This window comes from Larimichthys crocea, chromosome XVI (genome assembly GCF_000972845.2).
Source record: "Larimichthys crocea isolate SSNF chromosome XVI, L_crocea_2.0, whole genome shotgun sequence".
NCBI lineage: Eukaryota > Metazoa > Chordata > Actinopteri > Sciaenidae > Larimichthys > Larimichthys crocea.
In genome coordinates this window covers 5859303-5878696 of record NC_040026.1, presented here as the reverse complement: position 1 = coordinate 5878696, position 19394 = coordinate 5859303, and the positions used below count along the sequence as shown (strand labels likewise).

The window sequence follows — 19394 nt, the reverse complement described above, 5'->3', positions numbered from 1 at the left end:
CACAGTTACTCTTTCTCACCCTATCTCTGTACCCTTTGACCTTTGGGATCAGGGAAGACCCCAACCTCACCCGTCTGCTTACAAGAGGGGGGTTGCCTCTAGTGACTGATCCGAGGTCAGATCTGAACAAGGATTGACGGGACTTTCAGACTGAGATACGGCTAACCAGGGATCCGTGTTTAGAGGCAACTTCAACCCACCTGCTTTCTGTTAACTCTACTAAGAAACAGAGATGTTTCACAGGTGTTTTCCTCTAACACTTCGTGTGCTTTTGTGTGTCAAGGGTGACGCTTCTAAATCGGGTTCGGAGATCGATTCCTGTGCACGAAGTATGGAGGATGTTAACGGCAGCAAGAAGGATTTATCAGCCTCTGCAGGTGAGGCATGCACATAGTGTGTCACTGCGGATTGAACTCAGCCCTCTGTGATTTATCAAAACCCCCTATTACACTTGGCAAAACCTGTACCATCTGTATTTGCTCACTTAACTGCTGGCATTTTCCCTCCCTAATCTCTGTTAGATCCCTGCAGATTACATACCGTGTTGTGTTTCTGACAAAACGTATGTAAAACGTTGCGATACAGCAGCGAGTAAGGTGGAAGGCATTTAAAGTATACCCTGTGCAAACACTCCCCCACCTGTTCCATGTCTGTGGTCTGGTGTTCTAAGCCTTTTCCCCATTGGTTTTCCAACCTCACTCAGTAGGCACGTGCCTGACTGTCTCCCTGTGCAGCATCAAACCAGTACAGCAGCCTCATCCATAATTCCTCATACGCCAGTTCCCATCCCCTCTAATTACTGTTCACGTCGACTGAAAAGCCCAATGGAAACACTACTGTATGGAGTATCATCTTCCCATCAGCCCTGTCAGATGCTCTGTATAAAACTGCTTACTAAGCTGAAGCCTTGTATACCTCTTGGAGGGCTTGGATAAAGGTTGGAAGACGGAAGAATTAGTGTTATTAAAGTTGCATTGCCTTCCGCATGTCGTGTATTTGTGTTGCTGCCAAACATAATATTCTCTCCCACGCGTCCCATAAGATTAATGCTGAAATATTCATGTTGCTCAATAACAGTATGAGACATCCATTTTTAAGTATGCTGTGCTGCATCCTGCGTTACTGAGGGTACATCTTTCCTGCTCTCCCTCCTGTTTTCTTTTCAATTTAGCATTTTCATTTTTTCGCTTTCTTTTCAACACCGTCCTTTTCATCTCGTTCATTTTCTCCTCCCTCCTATGCAACACTCACCCCCTTTCCTCCACTCCTAACCCAAACAATTTTTGTTACTAGTAGTGCCTGTAAATGGTCACGTGGACCTGAAGACCAACTTGACTCCACCTCTAATTACCCACACGGCAGCCACCCCCATGCCCGTACCCAAGTTGCCCGTCCCAGGTGACCCCATCATTGGCTACGAGTGCCGCAGAGGCAGCAACGTCTCCGTAGACCCGGCCTGCTATGACAAATCACCGGTTGGTATATTTATTTTCACATACCCTAAAAGCATGTGGCAGGTATCAAGGGTAATAACCCTGTTCCAGGATGTCAAGGCAACATCAATACATGTGTAAAAGGATAAAATTACCAAGAATTATCCCCACTGCTGCCCGGCTTGCTTTCTGAATTCATTGTATGTGTGTCCTGCTGATGTGTGGAGGTCGTAATGATTGATGATGATTAATGTGGTGTGGGCTACAACGCTCTACTCACTGCTGCCACTGCCACTCTTTATTTGACAAACTGATGATCGGGATAAAGACCTGAGAAATTCAGCCTACATCTGCTCCTGTCCGCCTGTCAGCGTGAACCTCAATTCAATTCAGCTCACGTCAAGCTGAGTCAACCCAATTCGGCTTAGTTTACGTGCATGAGAGAACAACATCGCCAGAGTACTAAGAGTCAAGAGCAACACTTTAACATGCTGTCGCTCTTGTTATTCTTTTTCTCTCTCTGCTCTCTTTTTATCACTCTGTCCTCCTCTTGCCCTCCTGCTCCAGACCAGTGCCCGGAGCTCTTCTCCCCATCCCCCATGGAGCTCTGGCAGCGGAAGGACCAGCCGGCGGTCCAGCTGGAACAGCCTGGGTCGTGCCCCGTCGCTCAAACGGCAGAAGCGGCAGTCTGGGGAGCGGCGGTCTCTCCTCTCCGGGGAGGGTGGCTCTAGCTCGGAAGAAGGAGAAGGTGGAGGAGAAGGAGGGTTGATGGAGGATGATGACGCATCTCTGGCCAGAACGGACTCCATGTCACAGTCGCAGAGGGGGCCCCGACACCGGAGGATGGAGTCAGTGGAGACCCGGAGCTCCATGGATTTGCCTCCTGATGCTCTGCTGCAGGTAGATGCTTTGCATTCATCAGTCTCTGCCTTGCACTAGCCTCTGGTGTATTTGTCAAGAGTGCTGTGTGACATTTGACTCGAGGCACAATAGGTGTAGAAACTAGATTTATACCACAATCTCCACAAACTGTAAGTACTGCTCACTTGACACTCGTAACTTTTAGTGTACCTTAAAATTTTATTCTCAGATTTTGATGACATTCTACTTTAATGCCTTAGTCCGTAGTCGTAGCTCTGAGCTGAAGAACAATGAACTCACACAGCTTTCACAGTATGAGTGAGAACAAACACAACGCTGAATACATTATAACCTTTTTGACACATACACACACATTTTAAAACCCAATGAAACAATGTTAGCTAGTCTTGATAAACCACCTGCAGAACACCAGTTGAGTTAAGCCGGTTAAACGTGACTTGACTCAGAAATGGCTGCATTTTCTTCATTTACTGCTAGGTCAAATCTGACAGGCAACCTGACAAATGGCTTTGTTCCTTACTCATATGCCAGACAAAGTCAATTGCAGGTTTTCCTTCCAACAGAAGATTAGAGTAGCGGTATCCACTGGATAAATGCTCCTCTCTGGCTGATGGAATGTTAATAAGGGAACTCACCTGCTGTCATGTTTGGCTGGGATGGAAACCTGGATTCACAGCTCCCTCACAGGGATACATGGGGGAAGGACTTTGCTCTTTGTAATGGAAGGAAATTGCTTCATGGGATAAAACAGGCTGTAGTTCTTTCTGTCCAACACAACATGTCTGTGGTGTAGCCAAAGAGATGATACACACACACACAGGGCATTACAGGAGAGAGGATAACACACTCATACTAAGAGTTCAGTACTTACCCTTACTGTCCTTTTCCCTGTGTAGGTGCCCTACCTGTACCGCTCAGCCAGTATGCACAGTTCCAGACCCCCTTCACTGGGCCACCTGCGGCCCTCAGAGCACAGCGACTGTAATGGGAAGGGCTCTCCGTCAGCCCTAGGCCCGACACATGTCTCTCTGGAGGACAACACTGAAGACGAGAACGCAGAAGAGGAGGTCAGCCTGGTCAGTTTGAGCACGTTTGCTTGTACTTCTGCCATGAAGGAAAAGCTACTCCTGAGCAAGACAGGGAAATGTTTTTAGGGCTTCTCCCCAAATTCCTCCGGGCACAGATACACGTCTGGCTTTTGTTTGGCCTCAGTTTCTGCCTCCGTTGTTATTTTTGTCCTAAAACCATTTTGTAAACTCAGTTTTTCAAGTTGATATAGAAATAATCTAAATGAAGTTTGTATTATATTAGCATGTTCTTGTAATCTAAATGATGTCCTTGTGTTTGTTTATAAATTGCCTTTTCATGACAGACCATGTTTTATTCATACATCTGTTGTAAGAAAAGAGAAATTCAAAAACCAATGTGGATGGAGGATAATTGCGGCTCACAATATTCACTTGTAAACACATGAATAATGGATGTGCTGTACTCGTCCTCCTCCCTCCAGGGTCGTTTTGCCAGACTGTTCCGCTGGCTGGAGAAGAAACAGCCAGAGTGGTGTCGACAGAGAGACACCTGGTCACTCTACCTCTTCCCTCCAGAGTCAAGGTAGTGTTCACTGCTCGTCTCCATAACTCTGCTTAACCACACGCACTTTTACAGATTCCTTTTCTGTAATATATTACATATTCATGAAAGTTCTGGGTACACAGCACTGTGTTGTTGTATCCAAAAAGAAAACACTTGTAAAATGCTTCCCCCTGTGGCAGTTCACAACATTTTATAAATGATTTTTTTTTATGAGCGTACAAGAAAAGACTGAGCCCTCGTCTTGACAAGAAGAGGATTCCTGACATTGCATTTGACTGACATCCCATAATGCTGACTGTAATGGCAAAGTGTTTTTTTTTTGCCACAATGAGCACAGCGCAGCATTTTTTCTGTCCTCCTCCTATCAACTCCCTTTCCCTCCCACATTCTCACTTCAGAAGTCTCTTTTATCTGCACATTTCTGCCATGTCAGGGGTGAGCAGAGGGAGGAAGGGAGTTTCTCCTACTGACTGCTGTGTGTTATCTCAGCCACGTGCTGAATCCATCGCTTCCCACTCTCCTTCTCCCCCTTCTTCCTTCATTCCTTCTCCCTCTACTGGAGCTTTGATCTGTGCATCTCTGCTGTTTGTTTGGAAGATGTGGCTGTGAAGGCAACACCAAGATCCCAGCCTGCCGCCACAGCACCACAACATGCTGATTACAACATGTTAACCCTCCATAGGCTTGTTGAAAGGAGCAAAGTAAAGAAACTGAAAGAGTAAAATGATTAGGAGGCAGTCAGCATGTACATCAGTATGAACAATCGAACAATTGATTTGCATTCAAGACATAGCAGTCAATCTATTTCAGCTCTTTTAAAGGTTCTGAATGGTTCCTCCTCTCTCTTGGCCGTGTATTATATAATTTGGAAAAGGTTAATAGGAAAAGCTCCCTGTAGTCTATTATTGTCAGAGTATTAAGACAACTGAAGGATCTTGGCTCAAACCGGTCTACTAGCTGGCTTTCAGTCGCAGCGGGCCGCAGGCTTTGGCTGTCGCAGAGACTGACACCGAGGACACAGGCTCTGCGTGGCGCCCATTCTGGCCTTGAACCTCCGCAGACGCCCGCCTGTGCTCACAATCACATCAATAGACAGCAGCATAGCGGGAGGCCGGACTCCAGTGGCTTTCACGTGGACCTGAGTTCACCTCAACCTGCCTTTGTGCTCGCTGACGCTACTGCTGCTACTGATGATTACTGCAGGGGAAGTTATAAATGAGCGGAGGAGTGGGCACGGCTCTGAAGGCATACTGTGGTGGAGTCACTGTGATTAAACGTGTTCGCCGCAAGAACGGGATGTGTAAGAACAGTGGTCTATCAACACAGGGACCAGAGATATGCAGGGCTCACTGAGGGCCATGCACGTGGCCCCTCGTACAATACATGATTTGATTATGCGGAACCTTGTTGGGGAAGTGGGTCATCCGAGCAGCACATAATAAGAGACACATAAGAATAGAACAAACAGACAGCAGGGAGGATGTTTCACAATTACAGTAAATTGTGAAAGTAATGATCTGTGACGTTTTCATGTAGAAATTTTCTTTATCTTGAGAAGAAAACATTAAAATGTTCTCGACATCTGTCAACTCTTTTCCTGGAAAGCAATCATCCAGCTTAGTTTATGTCTCTGGTTTGTTTTGGAATGCAAAGAAGAAGAGCTGGGTAATTAGCGTGAGCGGCTCTTATCTCCTCGAGCCATTCTACACAAAGAGGTTGCGCCGTTGCCTGAGCACCGCTGACAGAAACGTCTTCAACCGAGGATCCAAGCAAATATGTCATACTGTCCACCTACGATGCCAAAGTGGCAGGTGATTTCTGGGAAGTGCAGTGCAAAAGCACCAAAGAGAGGTTCGAAAACTTCAAAAATCAGCAAACATTTTGGAAAAAGGAGTCCAAAAGTTAAGATTTACAGCTTTAAAAACTGAGAATTAGTAAGACATTATAGACATTTAAAAATGACATTTTAAAAGTGCAACACCGACCTTTAATTGATATTTAAGTCAATAATGTCAATTCATAATGTCATTCAGAGGAAGTTAAGACATTGATGCTAGAAAACTCAGAAGGTCAGTAAATATCATCAGAGGGAAAAGCTTCAAACACTTGTCAGAAATCATTTCATGTATCAAGACATCAGTGATATTTTTTCAAATCCCAGGTCTGACAGAAACAGGTATTTTTGCTTTTTGCTAGGGCGGGTCGTGACACATTTTTCCTCAGGTTTTTGGTGTGTATATGTGTGTGTTTGTAAGTCTTGTGGGCCATTTGACCTTGACATTAAAGTTCTCAGCCAGACCCTTTAAAAACCCCTGATGAAGAGGAGCTGGTGCCAGAGGCGTGTGTTCGCCTTGTGTCCACCCTCCCAAACACTTCAATTCCTAAGCATCAAGACTCTGGCATGCAGATATCAAAGCGGAATTCAATCTGTATACTGTATGCATAATGAACACTACAGTCAGATGACACACACACAAACATGCACACAGACTCAGCGGCTCTCAGCAGTGTTGACACAATAGTGTCTGCGTTGTCAAATAAAGCCAAAAATCCCGATCTGAGCCTCGCAATATTGTCCCCCGCTGAACACTTAGACTGATATGAGCCATCAAAGCGGATTTGATGCACGGTTAAATCCTTTCCAGTGCAATATATAACAAGCATTCCCTATTTCTTGCTCTCTGTTGTCATAAGCTAAAAGCCTGGGAACCTTTTCACGTCCTGTAATGAAAGTCAGGCATAATTAATGACTCCTAATTCTTCAGCGGTTCATTACAGAGTTACTGTATGTGAGACAAGCTGTCTTAAATTGAACGAGATCGTTCATTACTAAAGTGTGCACAGGGTCTAGTAAATGTTCTCATACAACATGTCATATTGTTTTAGGGTTTATAGAACATGTGTGAGCTGCACTCTTGACAGGCTTTTTTTGTGTGTTTGAGTGTTTTCACGTCATGCTTCTGTCCCACTCCAGTTCACATATTGTACTTTTCCCCCCTCGACATATTTGTCCATTTATTTACTAGTTAGGCTACTTTGCTCATTAAGATTTCACATGCAAGGCATGTGATTAATATTACGCAATGTAGGTTAAAGGAATCGGTATATGAAATAGGTAAAGCTAGATCCACCTCGACTTTGGATGTCAAAAAACGTCTTAATGGAAAAAAGTAACAAAAAATCCTTAACCACAGTGTTGCCATTTGTAACCTCTGGTTTTAAAGACCGTGTAAAGGCGATTGTGAGATTTCTTTCAAAATACATTAAATATGTTGGAAAATAGTTTCTGAAAACTTGTGAAAAGACTTTGAACGATATTACTGAAATGTGGAGTTAGAGGTTAAAACAGTTTTTTCAGTTTTCAGTCCAGGATTTTTTGTTTTACATATCAAGTCTATTTCTAGTGTCACTGAACTTTGTATTTCTTTTGTCAGGTTTCGGATCGTGTGCAATAAGATCATCACCCACAAGATGTTTGACCATATCGTGTTGGTCATCATCTTCCTCAACTGCATCACTATCGCCATGGAGAGGCCACGCATCGACCCCGCCAGCGCTGTGAGTCTCGAATCATGCTTGAGTACAAACACACACTAGAGAGTCTTGACTTCGCAGTGTTTCACAGAAAGAAGCGGAGTAAAGAGGAAAGACAGGTAGACAGCCAAAGAAGCGTACACCCATATATTTATATATATAGACACTGACATTTCTGAAATGTATGTGTAGAATCAATCACAAAAAAAGCCGCTTGGCAGCTCAAAAAAGTCCAAACAGAAATGGTGGAAAAAGGGAGAAAGTACCTGTCAGCAAGTCCAACCTTGATGGCTGTTCTAACAAACACACACATTCACACACACGCCCCTAAACAGAATTACTACTGTAGTTTGCTTTCTGCAGAGAAATGGAGTGGAACATTGTGTAAGCAGGAAATCACTCGTGTTTGACTGAGAGCCAGTATCTTTGGGTAATGTGTGCTATACCCCTGTATCTACTGCACTGCATCATCAACACCATCACCTCCTTAGTTAATGCGCCATCACTTCACATAGAGGAGGGTTGGCTGAATGCCTCACAGCGACAAACACACACATCTATCTAACTCTGTCCTTTCCTACATCCAACAATAGCAGCACAACACAGCCCAGCCACTCCACGCATAAACACAATAATTATCACTGTTTGATTTTATTTTATTTTTCTCTCTCTTGCTGAGCGAGGTGTTCCAAGGATAGGCCTAATTGCGGTTGGGTCTCGCTGGAAAGCTCCGTTCTGCTTGTTTTGCAACTGAAACACGGAGGAGACGGTGCTGTTGTAATTGATTCAATTATCTGTGGGCTGGTGTACGTGGCTAATGTCCAGGAAAGGAGATGTTCCAACAAATGGAGGGCGCCCTGTGGGCAGCCCAGTCTAATCAGGGCAGGGGGATCACACACACACACACACACACACACACACACACACACACACAGATAGATGGAATTATTTCATTCCTTTCACCTTTGCACACACACACACACACACACACACATGTAAATACAACAACACATGTTAATGCATAAAAGACCCCACCACCGCAGCCACACTAACATTCAGATCAGAGAGTGGTATTTTGGGATGCACATATATTTTGTCAGCTTCCTGCCGTGGCCGTCGTGTCCAGTCTGCAGCCTGAAGCCATTATTGAAATGAGATGGAAATATATGATGCAGCAAGCAGCCTGAAACAAGAGAATGAGCAGTCATTACAGGTTTGAGCCGCAGTGCTCATTGCTCCAGATCTTTGCCCGGGTGGTTGACGTTGCATGATGCTATTTGTTTGTCTGCGTGGGTTGTTTTGAATTAATGAAGCTGATTGTGAATCGATTTTCACTCACTGGTTCTTTTTTGGCTGTGTGTAACAACCAAACATGTATAATTTATCACCCCGCTGCTGTTCTCCCAAAGTACCTGCTTTATTTCACCCATGGTGCCAACCAGACAAAAGGCATATGTTATATTCTTTAAAGAGAAATATACTCATTGCTATAGAGATGCAATCTTTTAGTCACAACATTTTAGTGTGGAATGCTGGCTGAATAATTAGTTTACTGTCCTAGAAGTTATGTCACACAGTTTGTGTTTGGCGTGCAGTCCATTGCTGTTTTGGTTTGCTGCTGGAGGTTGCCTGGATACTGTCTTCCTGTAGCCCAGTGGAAATGATTGAGGATGATTATACCACCTATTATAATTTTATTATTCCTAATTGAGCAAGGGGACAATACATCACTGTCTCGAGCTCAGAATTGAATTATATCGGCATTAACAGTATAAAATACAATCTATCTAAGTTTTCTGCATCCACGTCATCGGCTCCATACAGTGTCGAGATAGACGCTGGAGCGTGATGAAAGCTTTCCAGGAGGTGTGGGCTGCTCAGGAGCACAGGACGGCTTTGTTACTGCATAATTGAAATCTGCATTAAGCAGGATTTTTATCTAACAGTGCATTGTTGAACAGTGACCTACTGAATTATTGCCATCATTACACAGTTCCTTAAAAGTTAGAGAGATATTACCTCTCCAGTATCTGGGGCTGCCAGCGTGCAGTGTTTAGTGAAGCACTGTAGGTTTTCTGCTGGAAGTGTTTAGGTTATTGTTTTTTCACTGTTTTGTAACTAAGCAAAGCGCCTCGCAGTTTAAGTCATTGCTGGCCCCTGCCGAATTACTTCAGACCAAGCTGAGCTACAATGGGCTCCTCAGGCTAATGGCTTGTGGTCAGACGCACTGTATGCCAGGCGTTGAACCAGGAATAACACCATGGCCATTAGAGATGAGGAATGAGAGGGAGACAACAGGGAGCTGTTTTACTCCTTCTGAGTTTCTTTCAGTCTTCAACTTCAAATACACAAAGTACACAATGAAAAGCTATCCCGTGTGGGTGGTTTGGTGGAGTGGAAACTGCTTAAGCAACATATTATTCAGCATTTTTTAATTTGATTTTTTTAAAAATCATTTTGTTTTCTTAAGTTGGCCAAAATGAAAAAAGTAAGCAGTAAACTTCAGTTGATTCAGTGTTTTACTGTAACTAACTAACTAACTAACTAACTAACTAACTAACTAACTAACTATTTTAGCTATCAAACCGTGTTTAGCCTGCTGGAGAGCAACTTTTTGTTTTCTTTAACATTGTTTCTTTTATATGTTCATTTAAAATGTGTAATGGAATACAGGTATAATTAATAAGTCATGCTAACTAATAGCTAACTATAAAGCTAACATATTTAGTCTAGCTGTTTATTGGCTAACTAACAGGCTATTTGTTTAGCTTGTCACAGCTGAATATAACAAATTGGTGGAGCAACTTCCCAGCTTGATAAGATTGTTTGCTTAGATTTTGGATCTTTTATTCATCACTTTGTTGATTTCTGTTCACTAAAATAGATTTGGGGAAAAAGTTGAAAGTTGTCCTGTGGAAAGTTATTCAGCCCACAGAGCTAAATTCTTAGTTTTGAATGGAGTTTTTTTCTTCTTCTTCTTTTGGCCACATACAGTATAAGCACACATGCAAACAGGAACATCAGGTTCATATTGATTTATTTGTGCAGGTTTGTTTGGTTAACATACTGTAGCTACAGCTAATATTTCAGTCAGGGTGGTACATTTGTGGACCACACCAGAGCTGAAGTTAACAGCTTGTAGGCTACAGCTGGTAACATAATTATACACACTTAAATCTCTCCATCCTTTGCCAGAATGCAGTTGGACTGGCAACAAATTGAGGCAAACTGGTGAATTCGTGTCTCATTAAGTCATACAGTATGAATTTTCATATCTGTCTCCCCTTACCCACTTACTTACTTACTTTCCCTTGGCCTTCTCTTATTCCCCGCCACATGCCTTTTAGTTCATAATGAATGAAAGTATGGAAAGTCGTTCGCAGACAACAGGAATGGCTGCTGTCAAGTCTGGAATTTATAAACCCTCTCAACGCCAGCATTCCCAGTGATGTCATGCCTGACATTCCCAGAGACTTCACAAAAAACGCTGCAGGGTTGCCATGTCTGTGTTTGCGTGTGTGTGTGTGTGATTTTGTGTTCCTCGGAGCATGGTTGATGTTAGTTGGGGGGCCGTGGGAAAGGCAGCCACCTACACTCGCTCACACACACACACACATGCAGTACATAGACGGTCAGCGGCAGGACAGGGTTGTGTCTCCTCAGACAGAGGGGAAGTAGGGTAAATAAGCAGTCGGCGAAGGGATCTTATTCCTGCTAGCCTGCTTGTTTTCTCTCCTCAGTCCCTGTTTAACTCAGTAAATAGGCTCCCATCCTCTGTTGCGTGCACACACACACACACACCAATGAGTCGCGCTGCCTCAGGCAACGGGGGAAACATGGAGCACAGTAATGTGTGTGTAGATGGAGATCTAATAGCTCAGTCCTGAATATGTTGTGTTGTGTGCACGCTCGCAAAACAAAGATGGTGCTTGTTTCCTGAACCGACTGTTCATCTCTGATGACCAAATAAAGGATTTGATGCAACGCGCTCTCTTAGCCTGGAGTTCCACAGGTGATACAATACCACTTGTTCACAGTGCAGTTCAGCTGATTGAAAGAATTACTGTTTATTTATGATTCACAAAAGATATGAGATAACACTGTCATCTCTTTTGTTCAACGCTAATAGATTCTAAGATGAGATGCCTTGTTTGAACACTTCCTGCAGTGCTGATAAGTAGTAAACTTTCTAATTGCCTGCCAGCCATCGTTAGTGAGTCAGCAGAGACAAATGTTTGTGGAATAGCTCCCTCATACATTATTCAGCTTAGAAGCAGAAAAACTCATTTGTAGTAAGCTATTAGAGCTATTAGCACATACCTTAACTCAACCAGGTATTTCTTTCTTCTCTTTACTGCAGGAGAGGATCTTCCTAACATTGTCCAACTACATCTTCACAGCGATCTTTGTGGCAGAGATGACTATAAAGGTAAGATGATGAAAAGTATCGTTCTATATTCATTCTGTAGCTTGAAAGTTGCTCCCAATGGCCTGCGTGTACTCACAGTCATCATTTCAAAGGTATGTCTTCCATGAAGTCATCGCCGACTTCTGTTCTTACTCACTCAGCTGACAACAGCTCCTATGCATAAAATATTAGTTTATTTTGGTAGCATAAAAACCAACTGGTTGCCTCACGTCATAATTTGTCTCCAGCTTTAAGAGAGACACGACGTGACACATCTGCGTTCACTCTCAATGCATAAATTTCTGCACAAGATGGAGAAACCCGAACCAGTCTTGTAAAACCGCTCAGACACACAGCTGCAGAGAATATCCAGTCTGCCTGCGTGTACCATGAGTCGCTAAAATACTAAAGAAAACAGAGCTAAGAGGGAGGACAGAGATGAAGAGAATGAGAGACTTAGACTCATACAGACAGTGAACACACACACACACACACACACACACACACACACACACACACACTCTCAGGGCTGTTTCATAATACTAAGCGGAGGATTGTCTCGCCGGTATTCAAATGGACTGGCTTTGAATGGAGGTCCGTGCAGGCGTGGGCAGCAGCGAACAGAGGCAGAGGGGAAGAAAGTTCACGGGTGTCACTCATTCAACGTCTCTGTCTCTATTTTTGGTGCAAGTGCGACTGACCTAGGGCCTGCACACACACACACACACACACACACACACACACACAGACGGAGAACTAGTTTCATCTTCAAGTCATCGCTTTAGGTGCAAAAAACAAGTCTTTGTGGGTTTAGAGGAAATTGAATTGAATTTAATGTCTATTACAATTTCAGCAAAGTCAAAGCCAACAGTGGAAAGTAACTGTAATCCTCATACTACGATTTTTATTTCCCACTGCATTCCAGAGACAATTACTGTACCTTTTATAAACCCTATTTCATTTATTTGATATCTGAATCTGGTTTGGTCAGTTACTTTTTAGATTTAGCTTTAACTTTTTAGTAAAAATTATTTACAGTGTAAAAATTAAACTGTTACAAGCCAGTAGGAAAAAAGTGTTTGGGTCCACTTGACTTCCCACATTCCTCAAAAACATCAAAGAATTGATGCGAAGTGTAGCTAAACTAACAGAGAAATGCTGCTTTCAACTTTCACTTCTGATACTTTAAGTACATTTTGCTGATATATCTGTACAGTAAGTTTGACTTTGAACTCAGAACTTTATAGAATGGCTCCCTTCAGTGTGAACTTACAGTTCTAACATTATTGGATTACTTAAACATGTCGGAAGACGTAAAAAAATATATATTTCTGGAAATATTTCTGTGGTGTGGTAGAAGTACAATGTAGCATAAAATAGAAATGCTCAGGTAAAATATAATTACAGTACGTTTGATTTTGAGGTATAAAAGGAATTCAGTTCCACAAAGTAAAGAGTGAGTAGAGACTGTGTGACCTCTCACAGTGACCTGTTTCTGTTGATAAAGTTTGATGAGGCTCTTTGATGATCCTCTGCCACATTACTCACATACAGTACGCTCTGTTATGCATTGATTAGCATCGACTGATGTAGATGGTCTTCTGTCTCTCTCATCTTTTCTGTTACATTAGGTGTTTAAAAATGCATGAAGGAAAAAATGGTCGTCCTGATTTGATAGGTTTGAGCTAAAAAGCACAAAGCCAGCTCGTCTCTGTTATTTTCTGGAATGCAAATTGCTTCATGGGCAGAATAAAAGATGAGTGGAACCTATAGAATTAGAAATGAGCTTCAGAAAACGCTGGCAGCTTTTATGATCTTCACTGCCAAGTAAACAATCACACTGCAGCGTCAATAAGCTGTGCATACAGGACATTAAGCATCAACTCTTAATAAATACAAAAGATGGCTTCATAACGAGCAAAAAAAACGTGCAGGCAAAATAATGCATATTGGATTACTTCACTCTGTGGATTATTTTCATTGGACTTAATATAAAATCTCAAATGTGTCCAAGCCAAATTGGAACCACAGCAGTTTACTCTTTGTGTCATCAGTCCAGTAACATCCCTCCATGTCCTGTGTGTGTCCAGATCGTAGCTTTGGGCTGGTGTTTCGGAGAAAAGGCCTACCTGAGGAGCAGCTGGAACATTCTGGACGGGATGTTGGTGATGATTTCTGTTATCGACATCCTGGTGTCTCTCATCTCCAACTCTGGTACCAAGATCCTGGGCATGCTCAGAGTGCTGAGGCTTCTCAGGACCCTGAGGCCGCTACGGTAAGTGGCTCTCCCAGGGATGACGAAACTTCTAGACAATCACACCTGAAACTCTGTTACCTTTCATACTATATGATCTTATACAAGTCAGATATACGGTAGTTAGTGGGCAACATTAAAAAGAGTCCATAAATATATATCGATCTGAGTCTTCCCAGAGTTCTAGGATGATAAAAAGCGCCTGATGTGGATGCTTTGTTTTAAGACGGAGGTGTAAACAAACAGCTTTCTCTCAGCTCTGACATGTACCACCTTTTGGAGCTTTTTGGTGGATGTGTGTGTATTTTTGTGTGTGTGTATTTTTGTGTGTGTGTGTGTAGGCATTTATTTTAGTGTGCAGTCATGCGTGTGTTATTGTCAGCGTGTACACAGTTGATCAGTTATGTTTATTTGAGCGGAAATAAGGTGGAAATAACCAATTTGGAGACTATTTGTACCTACATCTTCAAATGTGTGTGTGAGAAAGAGTATCTAAGGTTGGACATGGTTTCAGTCGTGTGTGTCTTGCGTGTGTGCCATTTGCATGCTCACAGCCGCATGCTTGGCGTGTCATCTTGTGAAGGGGAGCTCTCGAGGCTTTTCCCCTCGCTTGAATATTTATCAGACTTCTCGGGAAGAGCAGGAAAATCAAATATTCATTTTCATTCCGCCAAATTTACCCACTAAACACAGCTGATCTCTTCTGCCCCCGTTTTTTAACTCTCACTTCCCTCTTTGATTCGTCATGTATGTGGACTGGGTTGCTGCTTGACATTTCTGTGTATTTAGGTCTATTGGGCCTTGTGCTCTCAGTTTTGGCCATCATTATTGTAAGCAACACTAAACTCACCACGTTAAATAATGATCAGGGAACGCTGCAAAGTTGCCATAAAGTCATGCAGGGCAAGAAACACTTAGACAGGTTTTAAACAAACTCTCCAGTTTAGCCAAACAAACGTGAACGGTACAGTCCTGACCTAAACTGTCAGCTGTAAACATCCATCTATGTTTACAGACTCACTTCCCGGTTCAAGCTATCATGCATACTGCACTTCAGCCAGCCAACTCCAATGTGGAATACTACGTGAATGTAGAATATTAATTTGAGGCTGTGACCCAGTTAATCCACACATGGAAGCACCGAGCTCAGCACAGCAGAGAGTGGGGAGTGGCAAAATTAACTTCCCCCTAATAGGAAAGGTCCACTGAGGTCCCTACAACCCTCCCTTTACTCACTCACACTTCGTTTGCTCATTAGCGTGAAGGATCCACCAGAGTAAGTGTCATTCCAACCCAACTAGCTTTAAGTGGGAGTGTGTTATAAAGCCCTCCAACACAGAGACCGTATCAACGCAGGCGTGCAAACCACACTCCTCTCAAGTCAGGCACCTCTTTTGTGCTCGGGATGGAGGAAACATCCACAAACCTACAAATGAGTCATGTACGGTTTTTCTCAGAGGATAAGTAATAAGTTGCTTGTTCGGTAAAAAAATGAAGTGTTTATTGATTCAATTAACATTGTTTTTGCTTTCATGAGCTCATTATGTAATGAGTCATTACCCGTGTACACACCTTTGTCAATGTTGTAAATGGGATTGAAACTTTTTGTGTAGCAGGTTAGTCATTAGTTGACATAGGTTAATGGTTTATTGTTTTTTTAATGTATGTAATGTTTTAATGTGCTGACAAATGTTCCTGTTTCCATCGGTGAAAGGTGAAGGTGTCCTAAAGATTGCCAGCGGGAGTGGGAGGGTGTATAGTCTGCCCATACAAGGTGCTGATCAGAGCTCAGCCGCCTTGAAATCTGTATACCTCACTGTGTTGAACTCATCGGTGTAAATGTTATGTAAGGTAACGAAAAGGATTGCTGCGGAGCTGAAAACTGAGAGGGAGTGGGGAGTGATGATTCAGACAGACTCAGAGCCCACAAGTGAGTGCTGGGATGGAGGAGGGTCATACTCATACTTCACACAGCATACTTCAGAATTTGTTTTGCCTCTGTGCTGCAGAAAACTGCAAATGTTAATGTGACATTAGAGAGCACACTTGCTGTCAAAGAAGGCCCTTTCTAATTAGATCTGGTGCAACTGTGACAAACTGAGCACTTGAAAAGAGTACCTGATTCCAACTGAAGCTGAATTTTCTCTCTCTAAGCCATTTTGCTGTTTGACCTTCCTTTTTTTTAATCCTCAGGGGGCGGCAAGGCTGAAGGCTGTATTAACGTCGAGTAGGGAAGGTTTTAAAGTCAGATTAGAAAATATGTAGCAATTACGCGTGAAAATTGGACAAATTTTGTAGGTTTGGGGGAGAAATATTCTCAGGAGCAAGAAGGGCAACCATTTCTCCAGGGTGGGTCGTCTTCAGTTTGAGAAAAATGCAAAATGGCAGACAGAGAAATGGCATTAGGAAGACTGAGGGAGCGAGGGAGGAACAGGAGAGGATGGAAAGAAAAAAGGAAAAAGACAGAGGAAAGAGCTGAGCTTGGTTGCTTGGCTCGTCCCTCTGCTGAGGCTGCAGACGAGCTACGTGAAAGCAATCCTGTAAAAACATTTTTTAAGGTAGTTATTAAGTTTCATCCCAAAAGGAAGGGCACGGCATTTAAGGCTATAGCATATTATGCTATTAGTGAGCTGCTGTGGGTACACTGCATGGCTTGGTAGTCTACTGCAGGTACTTCAAATCCTGTTAGAGACAACACAGAGTGGAATCACTGCTGGGGCTCCATTAATGTTTCTATTTAAGTCGTGAACAAACATACCTTTGGGGACGCAACGTTCGTGTAGTCAGGCATGTTGGTGCTACAAATTCTTCCCATCTATTCATTGAAATGGTTGGCTCTGTTTGTTCGTTGCCCATTTTGACCAGATGTAGGCTGGTGACTAATTGATGCCTCTGAAAGAAAAGGAAGGAACTGTGGACAGAGGTATGGAAGTTAGCCCAGTGGGCACAGAATCTCACATGTCCCCTTGTACCGGGTGGAACCAGTTGTGTCTGAAGTCCTTTCCTAAGTCAGGGTGTCAAAGTCAAAACTAGAACCTTAGAAACTACTATTTAGTTTGTAACTAAATCACTAAAACTGCTGATCACTTGGGGCATACCCTAACTAGTTTGGACGTTAAGTCATAACTAAGGAATGTTGTTAAGCAAAGTTAGAAACAGAAAATATATATCTCAAACCCTGACAGGTGAATATTCTGTCCTTGTGAACTCATCTAAAGTATTTCTCTTGGCCTTTTTGATTGATTTGATTTTTGGTATTGAGAAACAAAAGTGTATCTCCCAAGCTGCCGGCAGTGACACAAATGCATCAGATGGATTACAAGAAATGACTTTTATATGGTGAGTCTAACAAGTTTTACTTCTTTTCACTGGGTCTTCATGGTGATTCAAAAAGCTGCTTCAAAAGATATTAAAATCCAAAGAGTCATACAGTTATACCTCAGCCTCTCTCTCATACTCAGCTGTCATGGTTGCTACATTGTTGGTCCTGTTGTTCCTCAGAGATCAACCCTATTTGCCAACATCTGGACTTGCTACCATGATGAAATACAGTTTAAAATCTGGTGTTGTCCAAGTCTTTCTGCATGGCACGGCATTTTAGAGCATCACCAGTACGTCATGCTCGCAAAACACGCTAAGTAACTGTTTGTAACTATCAACATATGAAGACAGACCTGTAGCCCAGAGTTAATATGATGCGTAAACATACAGTCTGCAAAAACAAAAACAAAAATGTCATCTCCATCCTTAGAGGAACTCGTCATAATCTGTCCAAATAGTTTACTTCTTGCCCATTCAAGCTCATTTCTGTGTAAACAAATCCAGTTCAACTCAAACTCTCTAAGGAAGACATTAAGAGACATATGCATCATTTTCTCTGCTTGTTAGATTCGTCATTCATAGAAATGCATAATTAAATCCAAATTAAGGAATACACAGCGAGGCTATCATGGCTGTGAGAATATTTTTTGCTGTTTCTGCATGAATAAAAATTAAAAAAAGGTTCCAAACAGTTTTTCCCAAACCTCGTGTCTGTCACAGCTTTATCAGCCACAGTGCTTCTGTGTCAGTTTCAATATCAGCTCGTTGTCACCGCTCTTCGCGCGCGCCGGCTGTTTGAATTAAATATGAGCTTGTCTGTGTTTTCCCCGCTGGCAGTGCGCTGCACGTGGGGGTTCACGCAGGCGCCACCGCCATCCTCATATTCTTGAGTTTCCTGTAACGTGTGTTTGCGTGAGTGTTATCGCAGCAGGCGGGTGACTTTTTCTGTGTGCTGTACGTGCACGTGTCTGTTTCTCATTAGAGATATTAATGACCGGCAGTACAAGAGAAGAGGGTCCACAGGGGTGCACGAGCATGCGTGTGTCTGTGCGTGTGACAGAATGATGCATCGACTTTGTTTAACAGCACACACACACACATACACACACACACACACCTGCAGTCATTCATCAAGCCTACAACCCAGGCTGAGGGCCGGCCTCAGGGAAGCCCAGAAAGTTAGTACCCTGTGTCACCAAATGGCACTTTTATGTCAGCCAACGCCACCTACGCCTCTCCGACAATTCAGCTGCAACCTAGAAACCCAACCCCAACCACCTCCCCACCACCATGGAGCCATCAATTGTGCCTGCGTGTCACGCAGCAGACTGATCTAAACAGCTTTGTGGCGTTTGTGAGGTCATGGCCAGCAACCGGGTTTGTTTATTAATAAATCCTCCCTGTGGTTGACCCCCGTCGGCTCAGCTTTTGAGCTCATCTGTCACTTGATGATGATGTAATTACCCCAAGGCGGTTGGTTGGGGAGTTTAGGCGCTTTCTTACTCTTCTTCTGGACACCTTCCACACGTCAGTGCTGATGTCGTCCAATTAAGCCAGCGCACGATTACCATTCTTCCAGATGTCTAGATCGTGTTTGCTGCCCCCTGAATTCATTGGCTCACGGTTTACATTAGCATTTCGCTAACGGGCACAAGAACACTGAGAAGTTTGACAGCTGAAGGGGAAGGACAGCTGTAGGAGAGTGGGGAGAGATTTACACAGCAAGGTGGAGCGAGAAACAAACTTTAGACAAAGAGTAAAAGAAGAAAAAAAAACAGCAGCCGCCTCATTTTTTATTCCCTCTGTATCCCTGCAACTCACCAGCCCTCCTCTCCTCCCTCCATTCCCCATTTCCATCCCCCCACGTCTCTTAATTACACCCAGTGTTTGCACTGTGGGAACATGCCTGCCAGTTATTGCCCGACTTGTTCTCTCTCCTAAGTGTGAGGGATACGCCGGTGGAGGAGAG

At 43.2% G+C, this 19394-nt stretch overlaps 1 protein-coding gene across 12 annotated transcripts in view; it reads left to right on the top strand.

Annotated features, from left to right (window-relative positions):
* cacna1g (calcium channel, voltage-dependent, T type, alpha 1G subunit) overlaps positions 1-19394 on the top strand; it is a 232489-nt gene that overhangs the window by 168687 nt on the left and 44408 nt on the right. For 8 of the 12 annotated variants that reach the window (XM_019255526.2, XM_019255535.2, XM_019255533.2 and 5 more), the window contains 8 exons: positions 284-377; positions 1294-1475; positions 2001-2333; positions 3212-3391; positions 3826-3926; positions 7343-7466; positions 11803-11871; positions 13941-14125. In XM_019255526.2, coding sequence (XP_019111071.2) covers positions 284-377; positions 1294-1475; positions 2001-2333; positions 3212-3391; positions 3826-3926; positions 7343-7466; positions 11803-11871; positions 13941-14125 — 1268 coding nt within the window. The remainder of the gene's footprint in view (positions 1-283; positions 378-1293; positions 1476-2000; positions 2334-3211; positions 3392-3825; positions 3927-7342; positions 7467-11802; positions 11872-13940; positions 14126-19394) is intronic. The other 4 variants (XM_027289253.1, XM_019255537.2, XM_019255528.2 and 1 more) reach the window with 2 other exon arrangements.